The sequence below is a fragment of the Denticeps clupeoides genome, chromosome 3, assembly GCF_900700375.1.
Source record: "Denticeps clupeoides chromosome 3, fDenClu1.1, whole genome shotgun sequence".
In the NCBI taxonomy this organism is placed as follows: Eukaryota; Metazoa; Chordata; class Actinopteri; order Clupeiformes; family Denticipitidae; genus Denticeps; species Denticeps clupeoides.
The window spans coordinates 8,660,409-8,687,311 of NC_041709.1; the positions used below are offsets into that span (position 1 = coordinate 8,660,409).

General features: G+C 41.1%; 2 protein-coding genes across 4 annotated transcripts; one reads left to right on the forward strand and one right to left on the reverse strand.

The window, feature by feature from the left end:
- Nucleotides 1-222: 222 nt before the first annotated feature.
- LOC114786063 (TNF receptor-associated factor 2) lies at nt 223-7,515 on the reverse strand. Its single transcript, XM_028972855.1, has 12 exons — nt 7,472-7,515; nt 7,139-7,333; nt 6,430-6,640; nt 5,462-5,540; nt 5,273-5,371; nt 4,913-5,074; nt 4,760-4,834; nt 4,436-4,510; nt 3,647-4,198; nt 3,289-3,466; nt 3,028-3,176; nt 223-2,552 (listed from the first exon to the last, which is right to left on the reverse strand). The coding sequence occupies exons 3-12, from the start codon at nt 6,615-6,617 to the stop codon at nt 2,334-2,336; spliced, it is 1,776 nt and encodes a 591-aa protein (XP_028828688.1). The 5' UTR covers nt 6,618-6,640; nt 7,139-7,333; nt 7,472-7,515; the 3' UTR covers nt 223-2,333.
- Nucleotides 7,516-8,371: 856 nt separating this feature from the next.
- rabl6a (RAB, member RAS oncogene family-like 6a) lies at nt 8,372-25,212 on the forward strand. 3 transcript variants are annotated; one of them, XM_028974707.1, is made up of 17 exons: nt 8,372-8,515; nt 8,976-9,375; nt 10,230-10,364; nt 10,924-10,971; nt 11,270-11,299; nt 12,443-12,495; nt 12,580-12,671; nt 13,031-13,171; nt 13,303-13,408; nt 14,891-14,994; nt 15,634-16,028; nt 17,890-18,043; nt 19,414-19,620; nt 20,713-20,959; nt 21,244-21,424; nt 21,546-21,601; nt 22,448-25,212. In XM_028974707.1, exons 2-17 carry the CDS (start codon nt 9,246-9,248, stop codon nt 22,640-22,642), a joined length of 2,274 nt encoding a protein of 757 aa, XP_028830540.1. In that variant the 5' UTR covers nt 8,372-8,515; nt 8,976-9,245; the 3' UTR covers nt 22,643-25,212. The 3 variants fall into 3 exon arrangements, with proteins under 3 accessions (XP_028830540.1, XP_028830541.1, XP_028830542.1); XM_028974708.1 differs by lacking the exon at nt 11,270-11,299; XM_028974709.1 differs by lacking the exons at nt 8,372-8,515; nt 8,976-9,375; nt 11,270-11,299 and having other exon boundaries at nt 10,298-10,364; nt 10,895-10,971.
- Nucleotides 25,213-26,903: the final 1,691 nt, after the last annotated feature.

Sequence of the window (26,903 nt, forward strand, 5' to 3'; positions counted from 1 at the left end):
TTATATATTTGTGTCTGATTCTTATGCGGCGGAAATATTGGACACCAAAACATTCACAGTGTGTTTACAAAGCATTTATTGATCATTGTTACAGCCATTGAGTATACTGAAGAATATGAATTTAAATGGCTGAAACAACAGACTGACAAACAAAGCGTTCATTTTGATGCACACATTTCACATTCATAACAATTAAATTACATGAAGACTATAGTTCTCAGATAAAAGGCTACATATTGCGGCCTTAAGGAAAATGCAAATGTTGCAAAATGTTGCACTACATTCAAGCTTTTTCAAACCTTACTAATCATATACATGTTTGGCACAACAATAAAAAAGACAAACATAGGACGTTTATTAATGCAAAGCATATTTTGATGGAATTTTTGATGGAAGACCCTTGTTAAAAGCTTAGCAGGTATATTCGTTTAATCCTTAACTTTCCTTTTTTTATCACTTCCATTGTCATCAATTTCTGTTCTTTGAAAAATTTGGTTTAATGTGTACTTTTACATACCCTATCAAAACTGCAAGATTTTTTTACTGATGTGGAATTTCAATTTTTTAAACCACCATGACTATGATTATAACTATATATAATAAAAGCATATATCACAACATTTTCACAGAATAGATTTGTTAAATGTACCATGTTTGTGTTTTAGGCAAGTATATCATCATTATATTTAAGGTATATTTATTATATATTTTAATATATTTATATAATATATATTTGTAAGTAGCATATATATAAAGGTATATATATTTTTTAAAATCACTGGCACATAGTGATAAAGTGACAATAAAAGCATTATATTTACTCAAGCCTCCCATACACAGAGAGGCTCTGAGACCTGTCATGGCTGGTTTAAAAATAACCAATAACACCAGGGTAAGAGAAAATCTGGTCAATTCCACAGTCCATTCAGTCATAAAACATTCCACCATTGATCAGACATCACTTTTCTCTATTTCAATATTGTGAGGTTCCATCCTCAAACATCTTCATCACAAAACCATTAACTTCTTCAACCACTGATGAGCTAAATGCTACCATTTTCAAGATCAATAGGAGAAGAAGAAAAAAAGTCACATCACAATCTCATATCCCACGGCAATCCAATCCACAGTCCATGTGACACACTTTTATAAACATCAGATCTGATTTAGGTACTACTGCTCAGCCACTGAACCACTGGACTACTTGACCATATCTTCCACAGATGTAACAAACAACTCTTCAAATCCAAAACCACTCATATTATTATTATTATTAGATGAAACACATAAGCCAAGCCATCTACCTGCAAAACTGACCTGGAGCCAAATGACGGTACAGCATAGACAAACATGCAAATGATCAGCAAGAACCTATTTTCAACAATTTCACACTTGTCAAAGGCATAACTGTAATGGCAAATACACAATTAAAACAGCATCTGAACAGTATCACTCTGATGTATATCAGCAATACACAGACATCCCAGGAGGGAGAGAAAAATTGTTAAAGTGTATGTCTTGAAGGAAAAAGAGTGTTGAGAGAAATTAGCCTCACTGATAACACTGATATAACTCTGAAGTAGGATTCATCTTGCGTTATTCAAAAACAACTGTGGGCATGATAGCTGAGTAAACCATTATGCAGAGAATAAGTGAGCATAAGGCTAGTGTTATTCTGGGTCAGCAAAACCCACTTCTTAGTCATGCTTGCACTTGTGTGGGTGCAAAAACTAGTTTACTGTGAAGGACAGTAAACTAGTTACAGCATGCAGCGTAACAACCTCAAAGACCCACCACTGTGTCAAAATCATTGAATCATTTTGATCAGGTTACCTCCAAAGGTTACTGTACAATGAACCACAATGTGCATACCACACAGATGGTTGGTACTTGCTTGGAAATTCTATAGTTTGAGCTGGGGCTCTTTAAATGCATTTACAGTCCCAGCTAGTTTCATGATTGTGACAGACCACAAATGCTTCACACCAGACTCATGAGTAAAGAAACGCTGGAAAAACAGCCTTTCAGTTTTATTTCATTTGAAGAGCAAATGAAATAGGTTTTAGGTTTGAAATGAAATGTCCATAAGACCAACACTGAAGGCCCATACCTTCATAACGGCACTACAGCTTGACAGCCGTGGCTGACAGCCATGTAGTTACTGCATTAGTGGTGAATAAAGGAGCTGCTTATGGTGCTGATTCCTGATATGTTAAGCCCAAACATATTTACGTATATGTGCAACTCGAGCCCTGAAAATGATGACTGCGATAATGCAGATGTGTTTCTGAGCAAAATGGCACAGCAGAGTCTTACAGACAGATCACAGAGAGTTAAAGTCCAGTGAGATCAACAATGGCCTTGATGAAGATGGTGTCATCCCGTATGTAGGAGTTCTTGCCTTCCAGCTTGGAGAGTGGGCAGAAGAGGGGGCATCCACTGGCAATGTTCATCTCACTCACAGGCCTCTGGAAGGAGGAGGAGGTGACATCTGGCCTGAAGGCATCTATAATATGTTCCCGGTTACTCTGGTCCAGCAGCATTAGGGTGACCTGCAGCAGACAGGATGGGACAGGAGGGAGGACAATTACAGCTCCTAATGTGTCACACTATTTGTCCATCATTCAGCTGTAATACAATGTTTGATTTAGGTCATTTCTCACAAACAGGGGAAAAAATTCAGGCCACTGATGCAACACCTCAGATTTTGGGAAGCGTACAATTTCCAAAAGAGAAACTTCATAATAATAACGTCATAAAATATGTGTACATTCAGTTTTGGTCATTTCATTATTTAAACATTCAATTAATTTAGCCTGCAATGTGGGCATCAGACCAAATCTATTCACCTTATATACTAATGAAATATAAAATCAGGCAGCTTCATCTAGTGGTGCTTCTTTGTTTAACACTGAATTCCAACAAGCTTTTCTTAAAAATTAGGGTCCATCTTTCGATTTGATTTGATTAAGTACTTCCAAAAAGTCTTCCAATAAGTAATTCCAATAACCCTCATGGAGCTCATACCTTCTGATTGAAAGGCCACTTAAGCAGGGCATCACTTTGACCCCTCATGACTACAAAGAACAGGGAGAGGTGGCTGCCACGCCCCGTTCCATCCCCGTTCAGATAAATGCGTAGGCACATCTTGTAACCATACTTGCTTGTGTAAAATGCTGAGCAAAAACAAAAGGGAAGGAATATCTGTTAATCTGTAAAATATGTCCCAAAAAGCTTCATGATTATAACAATGAGATCAGCCTGTATAAATCCTGGAACTCATGGTACCAGGAGAGAACATGGCAGGGGCGCGTCCAGCAATGGCATCCTGGCGCTTTTTAGTGAAGTCAGAGATCCTCCAGATGAACACGCCATCAAACGTGGTGGCGGCCATCTCCCTCAGCCTCCCCTCCATCTCTGCAACGGTCAGGTCTTTTACCCCGACTGTCCGCTCCAGCTGCCGGACCTAAGACACAAACAGGAAGCTCATAATGAGGTTTCAAGAAATGTTGTTAGGAAGATATGAATCTGATAATATAATTTGAGCCACTAGAAATTGAAATTAAATGAATTAACTGCTTTGTCCTGACATGCAAGCATGTTTCATCGTGAGTTATTATGTCTACGTGATACTGAAAGGTCTCACCTTGTTACTGAGGGCCTCAATCTTGTCCTGGTCCAACCTATGCTGGCGGTTACTCGCTTCCATGGTGGTAGCGAAGCGCTCAACCTCACGGTTGAGGACACACACCACATCCTCAAACGTCCCTGCCTTGGTCTCCAGCTCCTGGCAGCGGCGGCCCAGCTCCACAACCTTGGTCTTCTCGCTGTGGAGCTGCAGCTCCAGGGCAGCCCCCACCGAGCTGGGCAGAGGCGTGAAAGAGGTGGTCAGTGTGGTGGTGGGGAGAGGGAGTGGCAGAGGCCCTGCGGTGGTGGCAGAGGAGGATGACGAGGAGGAAGACGAGGCCCCCTGCACGGGAGGCCTGATGGACCCTGAGGTGTTGCACAGATGGTTCAGCTTGACCTCCAGATCGCGCAGGGACTGGTGCAGCTCGTGGGCCTTGTGACCGGCCAGCTCCAGGCCCTGGGGCTGAAGGCCCTCTAGGCTCACTTTCATACCCATGATGCAGTGCAGCATCAGGTTTAGGTGCTCATGAGCACAGGCACGTTCGTGCTCGTGGATCTTCTCCTTTTCCACCTCAATACAGAACCAAATGTTAGTGTCTGGAGCACAACATGGTCTGTTAAAGTACCCAGAACCTATTCCATGTATATATATTTCACAGTTACAGCGTTAATACAGTGTAGTTATGAAATAATAAAGAAATCATCATCATATCATTGCAGTCTTGACGATATAAAGGCCGACAGTACCTGAGCTTTCAGAACATCTTCTAAAGGTCCAATGAATTTTAAAACAGAAATATCCACTCACTAACATATCGCAGCCAACAACGTTGAATCTGCACGGAGTTCGGAATTTGCTGCAGAACTTAATGTGGTCCACATACTGAAAAAAAACAAAAAACCATAAGCCATCAATGACTTTACTACAGTATTGTCACAAAGCCCAGATTCAGGAGGGGCTGAAGCCACAAGATGCAGAATGCATAGACGTAGGTTAATGTTGAGGAGCTTCTGTAAGTTATGAAAGCACAGGTGGGGCAAGGAACAGGACAGACAAACACCACAGCAGGACCACCAGCAGTTGCTAGGGCAACAACGTAACAGGATATACAATTCCTTGGCAAATACGCACCTTCTCTCTCGGGATTTTCTTCTTTGCACAGCCTTCACATATCATGGGGTACTTGGGACAGATCTCATCATGAGCCTGGAAACAAAGCTACATCTGTCACACTGACAACTCTGGACATCCACAGGACATCAACGGGACTTATTGCTTTCTTACCTTGATGTTTCTGAAGTGAAAGGGCTCTTTGCAGTACTTGCAGTTGAGCGTCCTCTCCGGACACTCGCGTTCGGTGTGGCGCTCCTGCTCGTTGAAGCGAATGCGCTCTTTACATGAAGGGCAGGGGATGACCATGAACTCACACTTGCCCTCATGGCTCATCTGCAGGACGACACACAATACACACATAGCCGATGCATTTCCCCATGGAAAATGTTGCCAAAAACACATGCGCCTGACCCACGATCACAATGGAGATTTGCTCAAAACTCGCAAAACTTTTAGGGAGAGTGTCACTTTATGGCACTGGATCAATATACTGCAGATAATGAATTTTAAGAGCTTATGAAACTATCATACCTCATATTCTTTAATGGTGCCTTTCCACACGCACCCTTCATTGACACAGACTGCGGCCAGGTTTTCGACTTCCCTTCGAGCAGCATTGTCAGGAAAGGCCTGCGCACACAGGCACATCTTATATGAAGAAAGTGATTGATTCTGGTGTTTTACAGCACTGTATTCTACTGCAGTAGAACATTTACATACACAGCCTTGTTTGAGAATAGATGTGTGCTCTTCAAAAATATCCTCTTTGATGCAAGCATTGCATTTCTGTGGTCCATTGCTGAAAACAAAGAAACATTATAATGATTAAATGTTAAATAATATGATTGATCATTTAACATATCCTTTTATGATACTGCTGGAAATATTTTTCATTTTCAAGTGAAAAAAATCCCTGCTGTCTACATTATCAAACGTGATCATTCCCTAAACAAACAAATACGTTATTAACCCTGCCTGGTTTCTGATCTGATTTTGGCATCAGTGGATCTAACCCCCATGTAGGCTGTTGTGTGAGTGATAAATCAATCTAAAAAAATGGCCCATGACTTCAGCACAGGGTAGTCGGAAGGTCAATAAAGAGCCAGGGGTTGTTGGGAGGACGGTGTCCCACCCCCAACCCCCCACCCCCACAGTGCATTCCAGTTGGCATGGGCTCTACATAGAAAAGAGCTGAAGCAGCAAATTGGGCAGTTTGGTTGGTCTGCGGGCACACTTATGGGTGTATAAAAAGTCTACTCTATTATGTGTGATCATGCTTGCCTATGCCTGCCATTAGTAAAGTATAACTTTCATTTAAAAAAAATTGTGCAAATGTAATTGATTCCTCATTCAGAATATCAAAAAGTTATTGTTTACTAATAATAGAATATACAGATGCACATGATTTCAATTATTACCTCACAATCCACTGATGTATTGGCTACATTGCAAAATAATGTGAACCCTCAGTAAGGAGCAGAGTCCCCTTTTGCTCATTCTGATCATGTCTTTAAAAATCACATGATGATGGATGAAGCAATGATTTAGTCAGACGGCCCTGCTTTGCCACAATGCAAAAGAGTCAATTCACTCTATGGTTTCTAGGGATGATAGACATCTTAAAGCACCTATGGAAGTTGCTCTGAAGCATCTGCCACATAATGAAAAAATATGAATGTACTGTTTACCCCACAGTCCTGTTGAAGCAGAAGGAGCAGAAACGATGGCCACACTGGGCCTGGCACGGTCTCCTCAAGACATTCTGACAGCAGTTGCACAAGTGCTTTTCCTCCAGCTTATTAGCCAAGATCTTCCTGGGGAAGCCTGGCTTATTGTTCTCCATGGATGATGGTGGAGAGGGCTCTTGGGTTGCCATAGCTTCCTCTACATACTCATGGCCTATTCAAACACACACAGATATAATACTATTTCGGCACCGCTCAGATAATTATTGCTGCACACATTTGTATACATATGAAGAAGATTTAAGCTGCAATTAAGCCCAGTTCATTAACACGGTCCACCTGTAATAGTGTGTTCAGATACCAGATAAAAAACGAAGTGGATGCATGGCAGCATTTGTCTTTAAGCGACGTTCACGTCGCGTCCTCGCACGCTCAGCGTCCCTTTGTTTGTGATGTCGCCTCGGCAGCATCCATATGCGCACTGTTTACACCCGCAGCAGACTGTCACCTGGTCGCGGGACACATCACCAGACAAGCCGCTCTGGTCGCATATCAAGCGGGCGTCTCCGATTTAAGGGTGATTTTATATGCATCTCTGCACCCCATAACTGTACAGGATCTGGAAGGCCACGCCCCTCGGACTCACGTCGGATGAATGAGACGCGCAGCGAACAATCTCCAGATAAAAAAAACCCTTAATCATTTCACTCACCGAGGCTCGGATCTCAGTCGCCATGGCGCAAGACACGGCGCCGATCCCATTAGCCAGGAGCTGGCCGAAGCCCCGTGCCACAAGCCAGCGCTGAATGACAGACGAAACGCGCGGCGCGACGTGTTGATTGGTGTCTGTGCCAGGAACCGTGATTGCGCCTTCCCGCGTTACGTCATCGTGGGGGCGTGTCCACTCCTGCAGAAAACACAACAAGTCTGCCAGTGTGGCCGGGACATATATTTACAGACGGGGCAGTCGATTCTTTCCGACAGTTACTTTAGCAATATACTGCACTAAATTGTTAATACGGGTTTTACGGTGTGGAAAACTCACGGCAAACGGGAGTCGAGAAAATAAAAACCATTTCAGTTCCGTCCCGTAGCCAGTGACGCAGGTTAGGGACCGTCATGAAAAGACACGTGGTTTGGTGAGAACAACCTACAAAATCAGGAAAACTTTACTGTAGGAAAGCTCGTATTGGGCGTTTAGTAACGGAACATTCTTAGTTCAGAGAAATCCAGAAACATTCTTAATGGATTTAATTAAGAATTATCGGCATTTAAACCTGTGATTTGAGGTATCTGCAGAAAACGCATAGAATATATAGTAAGTCTAGCAGCAGTCCTGGTACTTTTCTGGTACTATCCACATAATAACCCCCCCCCCCCCCCCCCCCCCCCCCCCAAAAAAAAAAAAAAAACACCCGCACTGGACAATTTGTGCGAGGGTTGGTGCAAAATAGCGGGACAGGAGAACAGTGATAGCAGCCATAACTTTTAGACAGTAAGACTGTGGCTTGATTTGTTATGTATATATAGCAGTTATCTATGTATACGTATATGTGTGTGTATGTATGTATATGAATATTTGTATAAATGTATGATACAAATATTCATATATATATTTGAATATTTGTATCATACATTGGTCTGTTGCGATAGTACCAAGCAAAAAGTGCCATGCGAAAGTCGATATGTGCTCTGCGCCTTTAAAACTACTCGATACCGGACGGACGTGTTGTATCGGTTTCTATAACCTCTCGTTATGTTTATTTGATATTGTGGAAACTCTTCCCATTTAGAAATTGAATCATACGCTGAAAACGTGATTAATTCGTCACATTTTGCCACTCCTCTGATCGCGTTTGAAAACCGACCTTTGCCTCCCTGCTGTAGCGCCAGCGGCGGCCTGTCCTCTTCCTGCCGCCAGGGGGCGCCGCAGGCTCTGAGCAGGCTGGCGCGTCCCCTCCGCGCTGTTTTCCAGTCGGGATGAGGGATGCTAGCAAAATGGTTGGTGTCGTCGCGGGGGAAGAGATGCCGGGGACGTTTCCGTGACTGGAATGGGGACAGGGTGGCCGTGGCGGGGCGAGTCGGCGAGGTAACCGCGTTTCTGTCTCTCTTTTACGCAGGGCCCGGCGGCCTTTCATCTCCGTTGTCGGGATTAGAAAAAAAAAAAATGACACGTAGCCCAGCACTGAGCTTCGCGTTTAGCCGATCGTGAGCGAGCTGACCAGGCTCAGCTCGGCGTGTTGAGGCTACAGAAGCTCCGGCAACGTTTCTGCCGAGCCCGTCACGTAGCGCTGGCGTTTTAGCCGACAAGTCCGAGCCATATGGCGCTAGCAAGCGTTACCTTCTAATGGAGTAAAAATGGAGTAAAGTCATCACCCCCCTCGGAATAGTGAAAATGTTTGTAGCGTGTTTGACACTGCATTTACAATTATTATTTTATTATATAATATAATTATATAATTTTATTTTCCCCGGTGGCACTGGTTTTATTGTATGCAGTGTATGAACGCAGTATTGTGTGCTCATTGTATGTTTTTTGTTCTTTGCAGATGGTAATCGTCCAAACAGCTGGATTACAATAATCGCTTCATTCAGTGATTCATTTTTTTTAATTAGACCAAGCATGTCTCCACCGAAGACTGAGTTCTGACGAAGGGACACCATTAACCTGTAATCTCAATAAAACCCTGACTGGGTGACTGACTGCAGCGAGGTCCACCTGTCTGTCTGTCTGTCTGTCTGATGGCTCACAGCACCGGCCCTTGAGGGCGATCCACCTTCCCAACTTCAGCTTTTGCACTGAAGCTTGCAAAGCCAAGATGTTTTCTGCACTAAAGAAGCTCGTGGGCTCCGAGGGGGTGCAGTTAAGGGACAAAAACATCCCTGCAGGCCTCCAGTCGATGAACCAGAGTCTGCAGAGGCGCTTTGCCAAGGGTGTACAGTACAACAGTAAGTCATTCTGTTGTCTTGAAGGAGATGGTACGAATTAAGTAACCATGAACTGAACCTAGTATTCCTGGCATTGGACCGGCCAATGCAGCAGTTGTGCTTGTGCACCATGTAAAATTGTTTGCGTGATAGTCTATTCCTGTTGGTTTTATGCTTTACCATGTTGTCCTACTGGCTGTGTGTTGCCATTGATCCTCCTTTATCATTCACACGGCAGTCAGACTATCTCAGGAGGCATTAAATATTCATGAGTGACACATGATCACCCACCTACTGGCCTATTTTTCCAGTGCAATCTGAATTTGTTTTGTTTGGAGGGACGCATTGCTTTAGTCTGTGTTTGTACACCTAGATTTATTTATGCTCTATACCAGCTGCATTCAGAAGTTACACATTTCTTCAACTCTGTGATGATCATTGACTATCAATAGCACTAAAACAACTTATCTTACACATATGCCATTACAGGTTTTCTATGTCCTCAAATATCTTATGTGTGTCTTATGTGTGAATAGTGGAAGTAGGTGAATGTTATGGCCTTTTCTCAGATTGTGAAAGTGAAGTGATTGCCATTGTGAGACACTGCAGCACAGCATATAGTGCACACGACGAGATGTGTCCTCTGATTTTAACCCATCACCCTTAGTTAGCAGTGGGCAAGCCATGACAGCTGCCTGGGGAGCAGATGGTGCTTTGCTCAGTGGCACCTCAGTTCAGGATTCGAACTGGCAACCTTCAGAATATGGGTCTGTTTTCCCCTACCCGATAGGCCAACCACTGCCCCTTCTCAGATTGTCTGGTTGTCTTGATCTGTCTATGTGAAAAGTTCACTTTTATTTTTTGTCTGTCTTCAGTGAAAATTGTCATCCGTGGGGACAGGAACACTGGCAAGAGTGCCCTGTGGCACCGCCTTCAAGGCAAGAAATTTGTAGAACAGTACATCCCTACCCAGGAAATCCAGGTCACCAGCATCCACTGGAACTATAAAAGTAAGATGCACCCTGTTACATCTGTCATAAATAAAAATTCCACTCTTTGTACAGGTTTACCAGCATCTCTGGAACCCCCCAAAGTTTCCTTACAGCTCTTGTGCTGTGGTTTAGTTAATTTGTGGGGGTACTTAATATATATATTGCTACTAATAAATTGAGGATTCAAATGCATACATTTGTAATTGTGATATGGTGAATAGACATCTGCAGTAAACGAAACTGAAGAAGTAGCCTGAAATGTGCATTTTTCTTTGCTCTTTCCCCCATCTGCTAAATGCTTGGCTTAAAGTCACTTACACTCTCCCTCGGCTCCCTATTAGTTGCCACAGGCAAAACCCTAAACAGTTGCTGATGAACAGTCATTTCCTGTGAACACAAAGTCAACTAAGACCAACATTTTTTTATTTTCTGAGGTTTGTCTACCCTGCTGCCCTTAAGATTTGCTGCAGTCAGAAGATTAATTTTCTGTCCTGTAAAGATAATTAGAAATACTTCTGTTAATGCATAAATAAATAATGCATAAATAGTATCTGTCTTTTCATGTTGTCTGCCCTAGCAACCGACGACGTGGTGAAAGTAGAGGTTTGGGATGTGGTTGACAAAGGTAAGCTTCATTTTTTTATACCATATTCATAGGTATGAAAAATTCCATAAAAAGCCTGGTTATTGGTGCTGCTGATGAAAAGGACTGTAAAGTGCAGAGGATATGATTGGCATGTGTTCTTGAAAATGTAGAAATGGACTGGATATCACAACATGTTTCAGGTCAAATTGAGGACACCTAGTTGTTCGACTTAACAGTTGATATTGGATTTGGTACCAAGTTGTATTTTCATCTCTCGAAAGATGATGCCCTGTTTGGTTCTAACCTTGTTCTTGCTCCCTCGCTCTGGATCCTTCAGGCCAAAAGCTTCCTTTCCCTGAGGGCTTAGGTGAGAGTGGCCTCAGCGGTAGTGCTCAGCCCATGGGCACTGTGTGTTTTGTAGTGCTTTCCCTCTTCCTATTTCCTGCTGTGCAGTAGACATACTTGTTGTGTTTGTGACTCTAACCAGTGGAACTCAGCACCATTAATATTTGAGATAAGCCTCTTTCAGGTGCCTATACTTATTTTAGTATGGTCCAGGGCTGTGCGATATGGCATAAAATTTATATTGCGACATAAATGTAAAAGTAGACTGTGTATACATTTACGGCATTTATCAGATGCCCTTATCCAGAGCAACTTACAATCAGTAGTTACAGGGACAGTCCCGCCCTGGAGCAACTTAGGGTTAAGTGTCTTGCCCAGGGACACAATGGTACTAAGTGGGATTTGAACCTGGGTCTTCTGGTTCATAGGCGAGTGTGTTACCCACTAGGCTACTACCACCCATGTATATTGTGGTATATAATTTGATAAGTATGTTTAAATGTAACTTTTTGAAAGGGTAACATGTATACATAAAGGAGGAAGGAAGCAGCAGAAAGTTGTATAATAAACTAAACAGACACATCAACATACAGCATAACCGTATACCAGATAAAACAATATCTGGTAAATTATACTGAAATCACACCCATAAGGCCAGTGAAATACCAGGTATTTGTATGCAAGTGATTTATATAGAGTTTTAGGATTTTCTGTATTCAGCTGTAGAGTTTACATAAAATTTTTTAAATAACTCTATGCTTATTCATATTTTATCATGCAGTCCCTCTAGGATTCCACGATTTTATTTTGTGATTTTTAAAATCATAATGACTTTTCAATGGTCCGTGGTCATTTCCATGCGTGCTGTCAGTACCCAATCACAGGCACGGAACCAATCCATGCCTTCGAACTAGTGATGTGAATTTGTAATTTTGGAATGGATATTTCGGCAGTAGGCTGGTATCAAAATCTCTCCCATGGGCCAAATTTGTATCTCATCGTTTATACCGCACAGCCCTAGTATGGTGTGTCAAATAAGTAAAATAATAACATGTAATTATGAATGGTTTCTGTGTGTGTTGAATGTAATCAAGAGAAACATTCTCCTCCATATTACTTTAATCCTTTATTTAGCAAATGTAAATTTGTAAATTCCCTTTTGCAGGAAAGGGTAAGAAGCGAGGAGAAAATCTCAAATTGGAGAATGAACCTCAAGAGGTAATGATGACTGGTGCTACTTGACTGCATTGCTCTGTTGGGTCCAGCAAGATCCTAATGCAGCTGGGTTTCTGTCCCCCTCAGTCTGATACAGAGATGGCCTTGGATGCTGAGTTCCTGGATGTTTATAAGAACTGTAATGGAGTGATAATGATGTTTGACATCACAAAACAGTGGTAAGGATCATCTCCTGCTCCCCCTTTGTCTCTAGTCTACATCAAATAACTTCTGTGAGATTTACAACAGGTACCCATGATGCTGATTGCAGTACAGAAGCACTGTACTCTTTACTCTTCATTCATCATTCATCCATTACCTAAAGGACTAAGACTAACTTATAGAATTATTATATTGTAGAACTACTCGGAACAAAAATTTCCTTCCATGAATAAATGTACTTTGTAATTCTGATTATTGTTAAAACATTTATGTTTATGATATTAATGTAAAATTCTAATGTAATTTATGTTTTATCTGTGTGTAGCACAAAGCACAAACATGTTACATTTGATATGCTGATATGAATTAATTGCAGGACCTTTAACTACATTCTGCGAGAGCTACCTAAGGTACCCACCCACGTGCCTGTCTGTGTGCTGGGCAACCACCGTGACATGGGAGAGCACAGAGTCATTCTGCCTGACGATATCCGAGACTTCGTCTCTAGCCTCAACAGGTAAGCTGACTTTCAGGAACTTCAGTGCACAAGAACAGCTTTCTGGAACTTCTGGGATGAGTTTCAATGTGTATATCGGCCATTTCTCATCTAATCATTGACTTTTTTTGTTTGTTTGTTGGTTTTTAAAGGCCCCCAGGCTCCTCTTACATCCACTATGCAGAGTCATCCATGAAGAATGGCTTTGGCTTGAAATACCTGCATCGCTTCTTCAACATCCCCTTCCTACAGCTACAGGTCAGAGAGTACAGGATCATGGGTCATCACCACATCCACCATAATTCAGAAAATATATTGTGTTTTATATTGTGAATCTGAAAAAGTGTTACCCATTTAACCAGATTGTCTAATGCACACAACACACAATATAAAGCAAATGACACTGAAATGAATGGAGTGTAACTCAGATTGTGCTGTTCAGTGTCATTATACTCTCTGTAAAGGGCGCTGTAGCCCTGACTAGGGTTCTCTACATATATTACTTTTCTGAGTGTCTGCAGAGTTGTCTGCTCCATGAATTAGTAACGTGATGAAAGAGTAGGCGATGTCCTCGGAGAGATGCTACACTAGAAGCACCACTGAGCTCTGGTCTATTTTTGAACTGCACTGTTCTCCTGTTCTCAGTGACAGTGCAGTATCGCCACTTTGTGTTTACATAGTACTTACAACCATGCTTCTCTGACCTACTAGTATAATACTGGCCAGGTTGATGAAATGATGAACAAGAACCAAAATTGCATTAAGCATTTCAAATGATTATGACATTACACTTTATCATCAATTAGGACTAAACACTTTATCGTTATGAAAGGTGTAATGAAAATGCATGCCACCAACAGGCATGTTTATGGACTTTTCTATCAAGAATAGAAAATAAAAACACTGTGTCTTTTCAAATATACTATACAACTTTACTATTTACTAATAAAATAAAATTCCTTTATTTTTATTATTATTAATTAACCAGCCATAGTTTCTTTTTTTGGCTTCCTTTTCCTCTTTGGCAATTAAGTTATGATACTAACCCATGTTAACTTTATTGATTGTGTTTGTTCAGCATTTAATATCATAAATAACCTCTTTCAGTTCAAGCAAAGTGACATTTGTCAGCAGTGACACTGTTGTTCTGTAACTCGGTGTGTTATATCCTCTAATCCATTCATTAATCTACTCTATCCTGACAGATAAATTGCCAGTAAATTAATGACCAAATTAGATTTAATGATTATTTGGCTGGTGGAAGTCCAAACAAAGGAATTAGAAGCGTTATTTGCCCCTCTCGCTACCCTTGATCCTTGCCTCGTCGGAAGGCATGATTGAACCCTGCACTCATGAAAGTTTCAGCGCAGCAGCGGGTTCTCTGTTTTGTTACTCACTGCATTCTTTTTCCAAGAGAAGTAGAAACAGGAACTTACAGCAAAGTAGCTGAATGGGGTGGTAGTAGCCTAGTGGGTAAGACACAAAGTCACAGATTCAAACCCCACTAACCCCTACTACCATTAACCCTGAATGTCTCCCTGTAACTACTGATTTGCTCTGGATCAGGGCATCTGATAAATGCAATGGACATACTGCATGAAATCTTAATAAAGTTATCTGTTGATTTTGATGCTCAAAGCTTGACCTTTGAAGTTGTGGGTATAATGACCCCAGTGCAGTGGACCAGGTCGTTGAAGAGTTTAAGGTATCGAATATGCATGTGTGCATCTGCTCCCATAGAGAGAGACTCTGCTGAGACAACTAGAGACCAACCAGCTCGACATAGACGCCACACTGGAGGAGCTGAACGTGCAGCAGGAGACAGAAGATCAGAACTATGACATGTAGGGAACACACACACACACACTTAATATAAAGATTTCCATTCAATAAGTACAAATTTAGCAGTACTTTACCAGTCTTACCCATTCTCAACCAGCACTTGAGCTGCCCTATCTGGCAACAGTCCCCTATTTCCTCTCTTCCTCCTCCATCCCACTGCATTTTCTTTGTTTGTAATACCATTTTATCATGGCCCTGTCAGCAGCCATCACAAATGCAGTTGCAGCTATAAACATCTCAGGAGTACGTCTGCTATCAAACCAAATATGCAGCACTTTTATTCAATAATTCTGATACGTGAACACTCATAAAGTATGCTCAACAAAAGTAGTCCTCCATTTTCTCTTAATGCATTGAGTTGGTACCAACTCAAATTGACCTATGTTTGCTGCATTTTCTACAGCAAACATTGGACTAAATTAGTGTAGTATCAGTCATTTAAAATATATAGTGGATATATAAAATACTGTAAACTATGACATAATTTTAAGCATTTTGTTATGATTGTGCAGTATTTAATGTCCCATCAGAACTATGTAAAATCACCAATCACATCTCCATCACCCGGTCATAGTACACAGCTGGATGAAGCAGAACATAAGTTGAGATCCTTAACTGTGGAACCTTTTCCGATCTTCCAGATTCATAGAGATGCTGGAGGCTCGCGGTAAAGGCTCGACCAACGGACAGAGCCCCTCCTCAGGATCCCAGTCACCTATTGTTCCTGCTGGCGGAGCCTCCCCAAGTACCTCCAGTCCCGGGACGCCCCAAAACCCACTGCCACACCCACCTGAAGCACAACCTGTTCCAGTGCCCCTCACATCAGCACTTAGTGCTCCTCTTCAAGCTGCACCCAAGCCTGTACCTCCACAGCCACCCCCTCAGACTGTAGAGCAACCTAGTACCATCTCCTTGCCCACGGGTCCTAGTACCCCCGACCCTCCTGTAACTCCTGTCCCCCCTGCCCAGAAGCGGGGCTTCATGTCTCGCCTATTTGGAACGGGCTCTGCCCAGGACCAGTCTACAGACAAACCAGGTGTGTAGGCACTTTAACTGATTAGTTTAATTAGTTTAAATTCAGAATTTGTGTCTTTGAAGATGCACTAGGATATCCAGATGCCCTTATATTAAAAAGTTCAATATACATTACTCACAATAAGTTAGGGATATTGTTATTTACATGAGTGCTTTTCCTATTTGTTCTGAATTTTAATGAAATAAGTAAAAGTTCACTTTGATATTACTAGTAATGTATGAGAAGAAACACCATTTTCATTAGTTTAATATTTATTAGCTCAAAAATAACAATAACAGGGATAGCCCCAAATAACAAAAAGGGTTAATGTCAGGAGCGGTTGGTTCCACCATTTGCCACAATTACGTCTCATGCTCCTCTCATGATGTTCTGAGGCAATGCATTCCACTCTTCCACAAGTGCTACACGCAGTTCTGCCACGTGCATGATCATTCAGTCTCTGCTTCAACTTATCCCTATGGAGTCTACGGGGTTCAGGTCAGGGGACATTGGTGGCCATATGAGGCACTCCCAACTTTGTGAAGTCGAGCTGGGACAATTCTTCCACAATGTGGTGGTGGAGCATTATCATCCATGAACAGAAAGTTGAGTCGGCCTGCCACCAACCCAAAGGCATGTTATGGCCAGGTAACTCTGCTAGTCCATTAAGTGACGTTGTGTGTTCATGGCTGTTTGAATGATGAACTTACTGAAATACCAGCTTTTTATACCCACAGAGTGTTGAAATTGATGCCACATTGAGAAAGGTTGTCTCTTGGTATTCGACCCCAATTTTAGGCACACATGTACACAATGAGACCATTATAAACACAAAATTAGGTGTGTCTATCACCCCAGTAGAATTGCCTCCCTATCCCAAAAATGTCTGAAGTGAAACAAACATCGTATGTATGACCATCTCTCACAATATCCCTAACTTATTGTGAGTAGTGTATTTTGATGATTGGAAATATTGACTGGTTTTAAATTAAATAAAACAAGTTCATTTAATCTCATTATTAGACCACTAATTAACATCTGAGCCTAATTAAGGTAGGGCTGGAGTGAAGGCTGTTTGGCAGTCCAGGACCAGGGTTTGGAAACACTAGAGAATGACCAGCTTTTCAGTAGGCACGGGTGGTCTATGCTGGGTTGTCATGTTGTAGTGTGTAAAGGGGAAGTAGCAGGACTAGGGTCTCTGGTGTTCTGTTGTCGCCCACATTTAAATCCTGTGTGTGTAGCAGTGCAGATGGGAATGCTCTGGCAGGTAACTGAGATCCACGCCACCTGCTGCATAACAATCAGAGAGAGAGGATTCTGGGTAATGGATGAGACAGTGGGGGTGTGTTGGGGGGGATTCATTTGGGCTGTTGGGCCCATTAGCCACCACTGGAATTGGCACTGACCCCGTACCACAGCTGCACACAACCTGTACTCACACTCTCAAAGATGCGTGTAAGCATGCACATGGACAAAAGTAAATTCCCATCTACTGTGACACATGCCATGATGTATAAAAGGCAGACAAACACACACACACTCACTCATTTGTCTATGTCCTGCACCACTGCACACATTGCTGCATTGCAGGTTTTGGGGGAGGGGAGCAGGGCCAAGGATAAAAGGCTGGCAGGGTTACAGACTATTACTCCATAATCCACAATACACACACACACAAGCATGCAGTAAACACATGTACAGTGTAGACATGGTACAGAGACCTTTATTGGTCATCTTATACATCCTTAGTGCAGCGTACTTTGTTGAAGATGTGCAGTTATATAAGATCATTCACTCACTGAAATAACAATCCCATCATCCCTCTCTCACAGCCATGTAAACAGTTCCACACTTCAGCTGTCTGTATTGTATTTGCCCTCAGATGCAGCCAGCTCTGATGGCCAGAGACCCTCAGGGAAGGTGCAGAGTGTGGATGACTTTGTTCCAGAGGTGGGCCTGGATCGGGGTTTCTTGGAGGATGGAGGAAACGCTGCAGCTAAAGGAAAGGAGAAGGCAAAGCGTCAGGACAGCGACAGGTAGCCCAGCATTCAGCAGAAACAATCAGTCTGTTAGCTTAGCTTTAAGTAGGAGTGTAATGTGATCTGAGAAACCCTTGCTACAAAGGATTTACATGTTAAATTCTTCTTATGATTAATTTATTATTATTTGTTTTTAAATAATGCAGGTCTGCTACCGTCATTTATAACCTGGAAAATTCTCTTTTAAAATTTCATGAATTTTCCAGGTCTTGAAAAGTTTTGAAATATGTAAGAAACATGGAAGTTATGACAATCATTTAAATCTGATTGATATGAATGTATGACATGAATTTATAATTAAGTACACAGTTCCTGTAAGACAACTACAACAACGTTTAAAACTAGCGCAGGCCTATATCTTAGCTCGCTTTACTTAGTGAACCATGTCACATGGTACTGCATTTGTTGCTTCCATATTTAGGGCCCTATAAAATCTGTTATTCCATTTGAATTTTTCTGAATTCCGTGTTTTCCATTATAAACAAATTTATTCACCTAAAAACTATGTGATTATGGAGTGGGTGGGGAAAAAAATAACCTGCAATATGACTAGTCACATTTAATCACTGTACAACAAAGTGTTTGGGCATTTACTGTTTGCTTTTGTAAGACATTTACATGTAAATAATATGTGCAAAGAACTAATTTATGCGTTCTTCCTTTTGTAAAATAAAAGTGCTTCAAGTTTGACATAACGTAGCAAATAAATAAACATTGGGGAGACCTGGAATACAAAAAGTTGTCTACATGCATAATGAACTGAAAAACATGAATTATTCACAATTTAGCATTTTATAGTGGATTCAGTTTTATTTATTGGATTCTGTGATTCAGTCCTCGTTTTCCGCATTGCCGAAATCATAGGGCCCTACATAGTCCAGCACATCCATAGATAACACGTCTCATTTTAAGTCATGTAAATTACAACTGGAACATGATGGGGACCCATTTTATTTGGGCTCAGGTGAACCTGAAGGATGAAATACTGTTGCTTAAGTTAAGCTTTTCAGATTTGTCATAAGTTTAGTTTAACAATTTTCTGGTAAATTTTACATTTTCTTTTTTCTCCACTCATTTTCACAGAAATTTCAGGGAACATATTGTCATGAAAATTTGCCTATTTGTGTATTGAAAAGTAATGGAAATTATTTTGTAAAAATGTTTAAGAACCTTTATACTGGTACCTCAGTCATCTGAGCTGTGAAGAATGTATGCTCAGAACCTTCACGACTCTTAGTTCTTTGTGTTTTTTAGCCCAGTGGTTTTTAAAACCTCACCAGGTTGCACCAGAAACTGATTATTTAAAAAAAAAAAAAAATCTTTGGACCTTCTGACCAAAATTAGATTACCCCCTATTTTGTCTGCAGTGATGGGGAAGGAAGAGGGGGCAATCCTCTGGTGTCCAGTTTCCAAGATGACCTGGATCTTGATGACAGAGCGACATTGTCAAAGCCAGTTCCCAAAGCAACAGTGCCCAGTATGGGTGTGACACTAACCAGTGACGAGGAGGATGAAGGCAAGCCCCCCAAAAAAAACTCCCAAGACAAAGGTCTGGAATTTGGATTCACTTCAGGGTAAGAGTAAAGAGTTGTTTTACAGGACAGTGCAAACATATAGAGCGCTGACTATTAAAGAGAACATAAACAGGCAGAGTTGGAGTCAATAGGTCAAACTCTCTCCAGAAGCAATAAATAGTGCAAAGGAAAAGTGACTGCAGTGCGATTGCAGGAAGTACGATGTAGGTATCATAAAAAAGTGAAAGTGATTGCCATTATGATGCACAATGAAATGTGATCGCTGCATTTAACCTGGGACCCTAAGTGAGCTGTGAGCAGCCATGAAAAACGCCCGGGGAGCAGTGTGTGGGGACGGTGCTTTACTCAGTGGCACGTTGGCGGTTAGGGATTCGAACTGGCAATTACAGGTCTTCCAGGCTTCCTATTATAGAGCACAACAGATATACGTAAGACCTAATATTGAATAGAAAGAAGTTTGATTATTAGGGGGTGTTAGAATATATCTCTACAACAATACATCACAATATTTTAAGTGATTATATTGTATTGACACAGAGGGATCAAATAGCGATATTTTTGTATACAAATCCACTAGTTTCTTTAGTGAGATCAGCAGAGATGAGAATCTGTGTTGCTCAGCCTCCACTCCTGAAGATGGCACTGTACAGCTGGGTAATTTGAATATCTGCCTGGCATTTCAGGCAGCGAGAAATCACAATGACAGACTGATCACAGCATCTTGTATTTAAGCTCTGCTTTTACATTTTCAGTGAACTGTAGAATATCGCAATGCAATATGTACAGTAACACAATAAGTGAATTGAAAGTGAAGTGGGAGTGGGAGTTCTTACCCACTAGGCCACCACTGTATCGTGATATAATTGTATAATGACCTGTATATTGAGATGCCTATCCTATCATATCATCCTTGCCAATACACATGCCTAATGCTTATATTTTCTTATGGAGGGATAGGGCAACATTCATCCTAAATACATAACCTCACTGCTTACTTTGGTAACGGTAAAATGTTGTCCAAGACATTCAAAGATGACTTGTTTATCCCTAATGTAACACTAGTCTTTATTTGTCTGAAAAAAAACAATTCTTAACTTTAATGATGCCATGGTGACATTTTTCCCTCTTTAGAGTCACAGTAAACTCTGTGAAGTCTCATCAAACAAAGTCCAAAGCTTCTGAGAGGCATGTCAGCCTGAAAACCAAGACCTCCTCCCCATTGCAACCCCAGAGACATGGAAAGAAGTCAGGCAGCATCGTGGAGCCAGAATCATCAGACTCTGACCAGGAAGGGCCAGTTGCTCAGCAGATGCTCTCGTTTGTCATAGATGACCCTGATTTTGAAAGTGAGGACCAGGAAATTTCAAAGCCAAAGAAGGTGATCTTGCCAGTCTCCAAAGCAGCTTTCTTCTCATTCTGCCTAGCAAACCATGCAGTGCTGTTAGACATTTCTCCTTGGCACCTCTTTTAAGTGCAAAGAATACATTTCTGTAATTAAATAAATTCCCTGGTCTCCTCAAATAAAAGCTAACTAAAAATAAATCCTCACCCGATGGTGATCAATCCGAAAGGTGCTTTTGCTTTCTTGGACTTTGCCATCCACTGCACTACCACACACATTTACTGAATTTCCTCTGTCTTTCTACCCCCTCCCTTGGTCAGGAGTCGTTAGTAGTGAGAGATGACCTCTCTGACAGGTCAGATGATGGCTTCGTCTTCACAGGGCTTCCTGAGCCGCCCAAGCCCAATGCCCCTGCCTTTACGAACAGCGACATTGACCTGTTTGGATTGGGCTTTGAGGACAAGGTGTCTAAGAGCAAGGACAGCAGTGAGGACCAGGAAGGTTGGTCAGCATCAGCACTTTCTGTTCACGCATAGCTGTAGCAGCGAAGAAAAAGTAAACCTGGATAATAATAGCTGAGCCTTTGTTCATGGTTGTTGGTTGTATTTTTTTCTTTCTGCAGACAATGAGAGCAGACACTCCACAAAAGAAAAAAAGAAAAAGAAGAAGAGTAAAGAGGTATGGAGAGGAGTCTGTTCAGATGGATTTTTAGTGAAAGAACTTTAAGCTGATCTGTAGCAATATTGATTAATGAGGATTTTAGCGGTGAGTGATATATATCCAATATGCTCGATGTATCATGATTTGTTCCACATGCAATGTAGCAAATGACTATATCGTGAACATTAAGGATAAATCCTGACATTATTGTTAAACAGACAGGATATTATTTTTGAGGTTCACTTCTCTGTCCTGTCAACGCCAACAGCTCAGCCAGAAGACTTTTTGTGACATTTAAACCATCCACTGCAAAACAAAGATGTTCACCTACACCAAATAATAAAGGAACCTTTGATTGCTCAATTAATCCCATATGACCAAAAACTACAAAATGGAACAAGATCACGGCTGCATTAACCAAACATATCTCCAAATGAAAAAAAATCACTTCATCCAAAGTATCAACTGCCGGATCGCAATTTTTTTCCTGATTTAAGAATTCTTTCATTTCAGTCAAATAAAAGGTGTCTGATCAGTTAACAAATGGAACCCACTTTTCAACAACTGCAGATCTGTGTCCAGCAGAAATTTAAGATGTTAAATTAATTATATTGGTGTCATTTTAGCTGAATTTAGCATTTATACAGTGATTTATAAGAATTTCAATATTTCAAAATACATATTGTGCATCAAAATATAACTTAAAAATCTGAATATTTTTAGTGCATATTGTTCCACCGTCTGATTGCAGTTTAATTTTTTGGCAATTTTAATGTGGTCCAGCTCCATTTTAAAAGAAGCTCTGACACTGTATAAAATGAAGTATGTGGCTCAGCTTCGGTCTCCCACCCCTCTTCTCAACAGGATGAGAAAAGCAGCAAGAAACGACACAAACACAAGAAGAAGGAGAAAGAGGATTCTGGGACGGGTGATGAAAAGGAGAAGAGAAAGAAGAAATCTAAGAGCAAAAAACCTTCAAACGTGGATGACCTGGAAGCTTTCTTGGCAGGAGGGAACAGCCCAGGGAAAGCCGAAGGTGGCGATTACGAGGAGCTGTGAACTTCATGAATCCAAACAGGGCTCAAGCTTTCCGAAGCCGTTCTGCATCAGGGGTGTGGCCACGACAGTCAGAATCATTGCTGGTTTTCAGTTCTTTCCTAACTTGTGGTGCCTATTTCATGGGTTCTTTTACTATTTTAAATCCTTTCATTACACAACACACAGCCACCAATACGTCATAGAAACCATATCCTATTTTTCACGTATGTTCCCTTTGTGGTCATTTTGTAGCTTAGTGTCCTAATTCAATATCATTTGCTAGTGACGTTTGTGTGTTGGTGTATTTTTATGTTGAAAAGGATTAGGACCATGTATAGCGCATCTTAAACAGAATATGAGATGTATGAAAAAAGGTCTTCCGAACACATGCTCCCATGTTAATTACTGTGATTTAAGTATGGTTTTCCTGGCAAAGACGCTAAAGCTATACTTCCCCATGCAGCAGTGACTGACAGGCACTCGCATTTACCTCCATTTTGTCCAGTTAATCAATGCCTTAACTGAAGCTTGGCTCATATATACTGACCAAAACACTCTGTAGGAGGAGTGCTGATAACAGCTGAGAAGAACAGAACCTGCATCCACATCTGTTTATTATCAATAAATACTTTTATATTGATGTCTGAAGTAGGGTTGGCTGATATACTGTAAGAGTGATATGACCATATTTGCTAATGTCAATATGTATTGGACAATGATGTCCAATATTTTTCCTGATTGTTATATGACCGATGTATTCAAACATCAAAATCAGCCAGCCCTATTCTCTACTCTATAAACTCTCTTCTTGGATCAGACTGGGAGCTTTAGTCTATTGAATATGTCTCCAAATCACCAAATCAAGTTATTTCAGGTAGATGAATGATTGTACCATCCTTCTAGAACATTATAGAATTTGGCTGTCCCCCGAAGTTGATAAAAATATGTTAAAGTTCAAATTTTGAATATGCACATTTCTACCATTCGTATGTATTTATGGTATTTATTTAGAGCCATTGAGACCTATTTTGGACATAATATAATTTTATGCATTAATATATTCACAAATGCAAAATATGCACAGATTTTTGCAAGCTTTGTTTTACCCCACATTTTCTTCCCCTTCCTTCTTTGCTGGAGGGTATTTGTTGTAAAAAAAAATTATTGCGCACACATAATTTTTCTTTTTAAATAATGCAAACATCAGCTACTGCAGCTGCCTGGAAAGGTGTGTGTGTGTGTGTGTGTGTGTGTGTGTGTGTGTGTGTGTGTCATTTCAGGCTGGTCAGGGGCATTGAGCGTTTCCCTCATTAGACTTTAATGGAGCGTAACTCGATTAGGCTGGACTGGCCCGGCTGGACACACTCACTTCGGAGGCCATGGAGGAATGGAGAACTCTGCCATGAATGTAGGCTTGATGTCATTGGCCATGGGCCCTCTGTACTCTGAGAAGGTGGTGGCATGGTCTTTTTCTTAAGATCTGTTGAATGAAGACAGAGTTGTGGTTTCTGCCTGCTCACTGTGAGGGTCACAGCAGCACAGGAACATGACCCCGCAGGCTACATCTTATCTTCCTGACATTCAGACAGTTGTTATGCTTGTTTTTTAATTTTTTTGTCTGTGTGTATCTCCAATTCGGTACGAGTGTGAAACCAGTACACCTCACTTTCACCAAACAAATGTGACCTCTGATTTTGTTGTGGGAGTGCTCTATGTACACACTGGCCCCGGTCTAGGTCTGTCTCCATGCAGGGTTACCAGGGTAAGCAGTAAGCTGAGGTGCAATCCTACTGGGCCGTTCTGACTTAGCGTAGCGTAAATGATCCAACAGTTTTTTTTTTGTTTTGTTTTTTTTATAATATCGACTGCTACATAGCATGTTCAGCAAAGCAGGATTAGTTCAGTTAACTTGACCAGTTAGCCAGAAGTCATGATTTGTCCAGTAGGGTTTTGTTTTTTAATTTGAGCATCTCTGTTGGACAAGCTTAATTTAATGCAGTAGACAAATCTTACTTCAAGGACCCCCCACAATGGTTTTTAGTTGTGTTTTCAGTGAAATGTTCATATTTTATCAGTCATCATGACTTATTTCCCAGCTGCCATCTGTGTTGCATTGCTGTGGGCTTATTAATGATTATCTGAGGATTGGTAACAAACACTCTATAGGGTTCACCTGCTGTTTCAGGGTTGGGATGGATGATTGTCTGTAGGTCTCAGGTCAGTGAGATGAACTTCACCCTGCATGTACCTAGATACTATACTGGATACTACAAGTGCGTGTGGAAACATTATATGGCTGCCTGTGGTGCTTTAATTTACCTTTCCGCTGCAGGGTGAAATAGAAATGTGTCAACGGTGCAGCAGAATGAAGGAAATGGTAACACTTCATGTCTGAAAGCGGGATGCCTTTTTAATCCTTGTACGATGCACGTTTATGTTTTACATCATCTTTCAAAGAAATGACGACTGAAAGAATATATATATATAAATATATTTATTTTCACATTCCTTGGTATACCTCCATTTCTACATTTGTGAGTATGTGGTGGTTTGTTCAAATTGTTCTAATAAAAACATACAATTTTTCTCCCTTCCTTGTTCATGACTGACCTCATTGCCTGAAGACAAATCATTTGCATCAAATGACAAAAAGAACATCAGACCAGAATGGATCCTTGCAGTAGGGCGAGAGCTGCTGGTTGCGGCTGTCAGACACATGGGGGCGCTGTACTTAGGCACCTTAACAGTAGTGCTGTGTGTTACTTTGCTGCAAGGACAAGTGATCAGGGAATCATTCGATGATGTCAGCCTTCACCCATTACAGGTTTTCCCCTCTTCTTTTTTTTTTTTCTATTTCCTTACGTAATCTATGAATATTGCAGGCTGTATCGTGACACAGTCTGTAGTAACAGGCTGACAAGCTTTGCGTAATTCCTATAAATATTTAATTGAAGAAATCTTTGGCCTAATTTGTCTTTTCAGGACTGACTGGAACAGTCCTTCATCTGTAAACACATGATCTTGCTGTTCTTCTCTGAACTTGTATTTGTTAGAGTTATTGGTTATATTATCAACATATATCAGGCAACAGGTTAAGGAAAAAAATGTAATTGGTTTGTATTATCTCAGTATATTATAGATTTTAAAATGTCCATCTGAAATCTGTCTTGAAACATATACAATAGATTAATGTTTACATGCGGAAATTGATATATCTAATTATAGTTTTCTGAGGAAAAATATTTTTCAAGGTCAATTCTCTATGATAAAATTATCATGCCATTCATTTATCACTGCAAGAACATATATTCAGTGTCGTTTTAATGAAGCCCCCGTTTAATCTCTGGCTGCTTTTTACGTTTCTCATAGCACTATTTAGTGAGTGAGTTTTTCATGTTTTTTTATTTATTTATGAATCTGCTGTAGCCAGAGGTTCAGTTATTTAGGTCTCAGTTTAATGTGATTGGCTAAGCAAGCCCGTTGCCCGGGAAACGGCACATACTGATAGGCAGCTGAGGGAGCCAGTATGATTTTGAGAGGAGGCGAGGCGGTGAATCTCATGCAGCCACCTCCATGTCTCTGATATACATTTCCCACATCCACCAGACCATTTACAGAACAGCCAAACTGATATGAAGCTCTGATACAAAATGTTCAAATTATTCAAACTGACACCAGAGTGACTGCTTTTGGTTTGGAGCTCTTCAATAAGCACAATTTTTGAATTATATGTGACGTTGGAGAACTTCTAGGAATGTTACGAGAGCTTTTGTTTCAGCACAACAGCTGTAAAATGCCCCTTTCATCTCTTCATCTATAACCGTGAACTTGATCAGGGCATGCCTAATCCCCCCCTTCAAACGCTGGCTGATCACAACTCGGCCTGCTGCCAGACAACCTGGGGTTTTCTAAAGCACACAGAATATGAGGCACTTTATATCAATGAAATCTATCAGAATATCAGAATCAGTACGTGAGGCGTCCTGGTTATGCAACTTTGCCCCAGAGGGCAGAAGCTCCTGGCCTGAAGACCTCTGCCTGATGCAAAAACATCACCAGCATTAGAACCCAGCATCAGCTGAAGTTAGAAGCACTTTTGCTGTGCACAGTGACTCACTGCACCACATAAGAGACAACTGTGCAGTTACAGAAGAACCACGACTAGGGGCTTTAGGCAAAATGCAACCAAATAATAAACACGAGATTTGTCATTATTTTATACATATTTTTTCCCACCCAGCTTTAAGTAGATTTAATATCATTCCAACCCAGATCAGTGTTT

What these genes read in the sequence shown, in the direction of transcription:
- rabl6a (XM_028974707.1), top strand. Translation starts at nt 9,246, where the DNA reads ATGTTTTCTGCACTAAAGAAGCTCGTGGGCTCCGAGGGGGTGCAGTTA. An exon ending in TTCGTCTCTAGCCTCAACAG is followed by an intron (nt 13,172 to 13,302) that starts GTAAGCTGACTT and finishes TGGTTTTTAAAG; the next exon opens with GCCCCCAGGCTCCTCTTACA. An exon ending in TCCCCTTCCTACAGCTACAG is followed by an intron (nt 13,409 to 14,890) that starts GTCAGAGAGTAC and finishes CTGCTCCCATAG; the next exon opens with AGAGAGACTCTGCTGAGACA.
- LOC114786063 (XM_028972855.1), bottom strand. Translation starts at nt 6,617, where the DNA reads ATGGCAACCCAAGAGCCCTCTCCACCATCATCCATGGAGAACAATAAG. An exon ending in TGCTTCAACAGGACTGTGGG is followed by an intron (nt 5,541 to 6,429) that starts GTAAACAGTACA and finishes CTTTGTTTTCAG; the next exon opens with CAATGGACCACAGAAATGCA. An exon ending in GCACCATTAAAGAATATGAG is followed by an intron (nt 5,075 to 5,272) that starts GTATGATAGTTT and finishes GTCGTCCTGCAG; the next exon opens with ATGAGCCATGAGGGCAAGTG.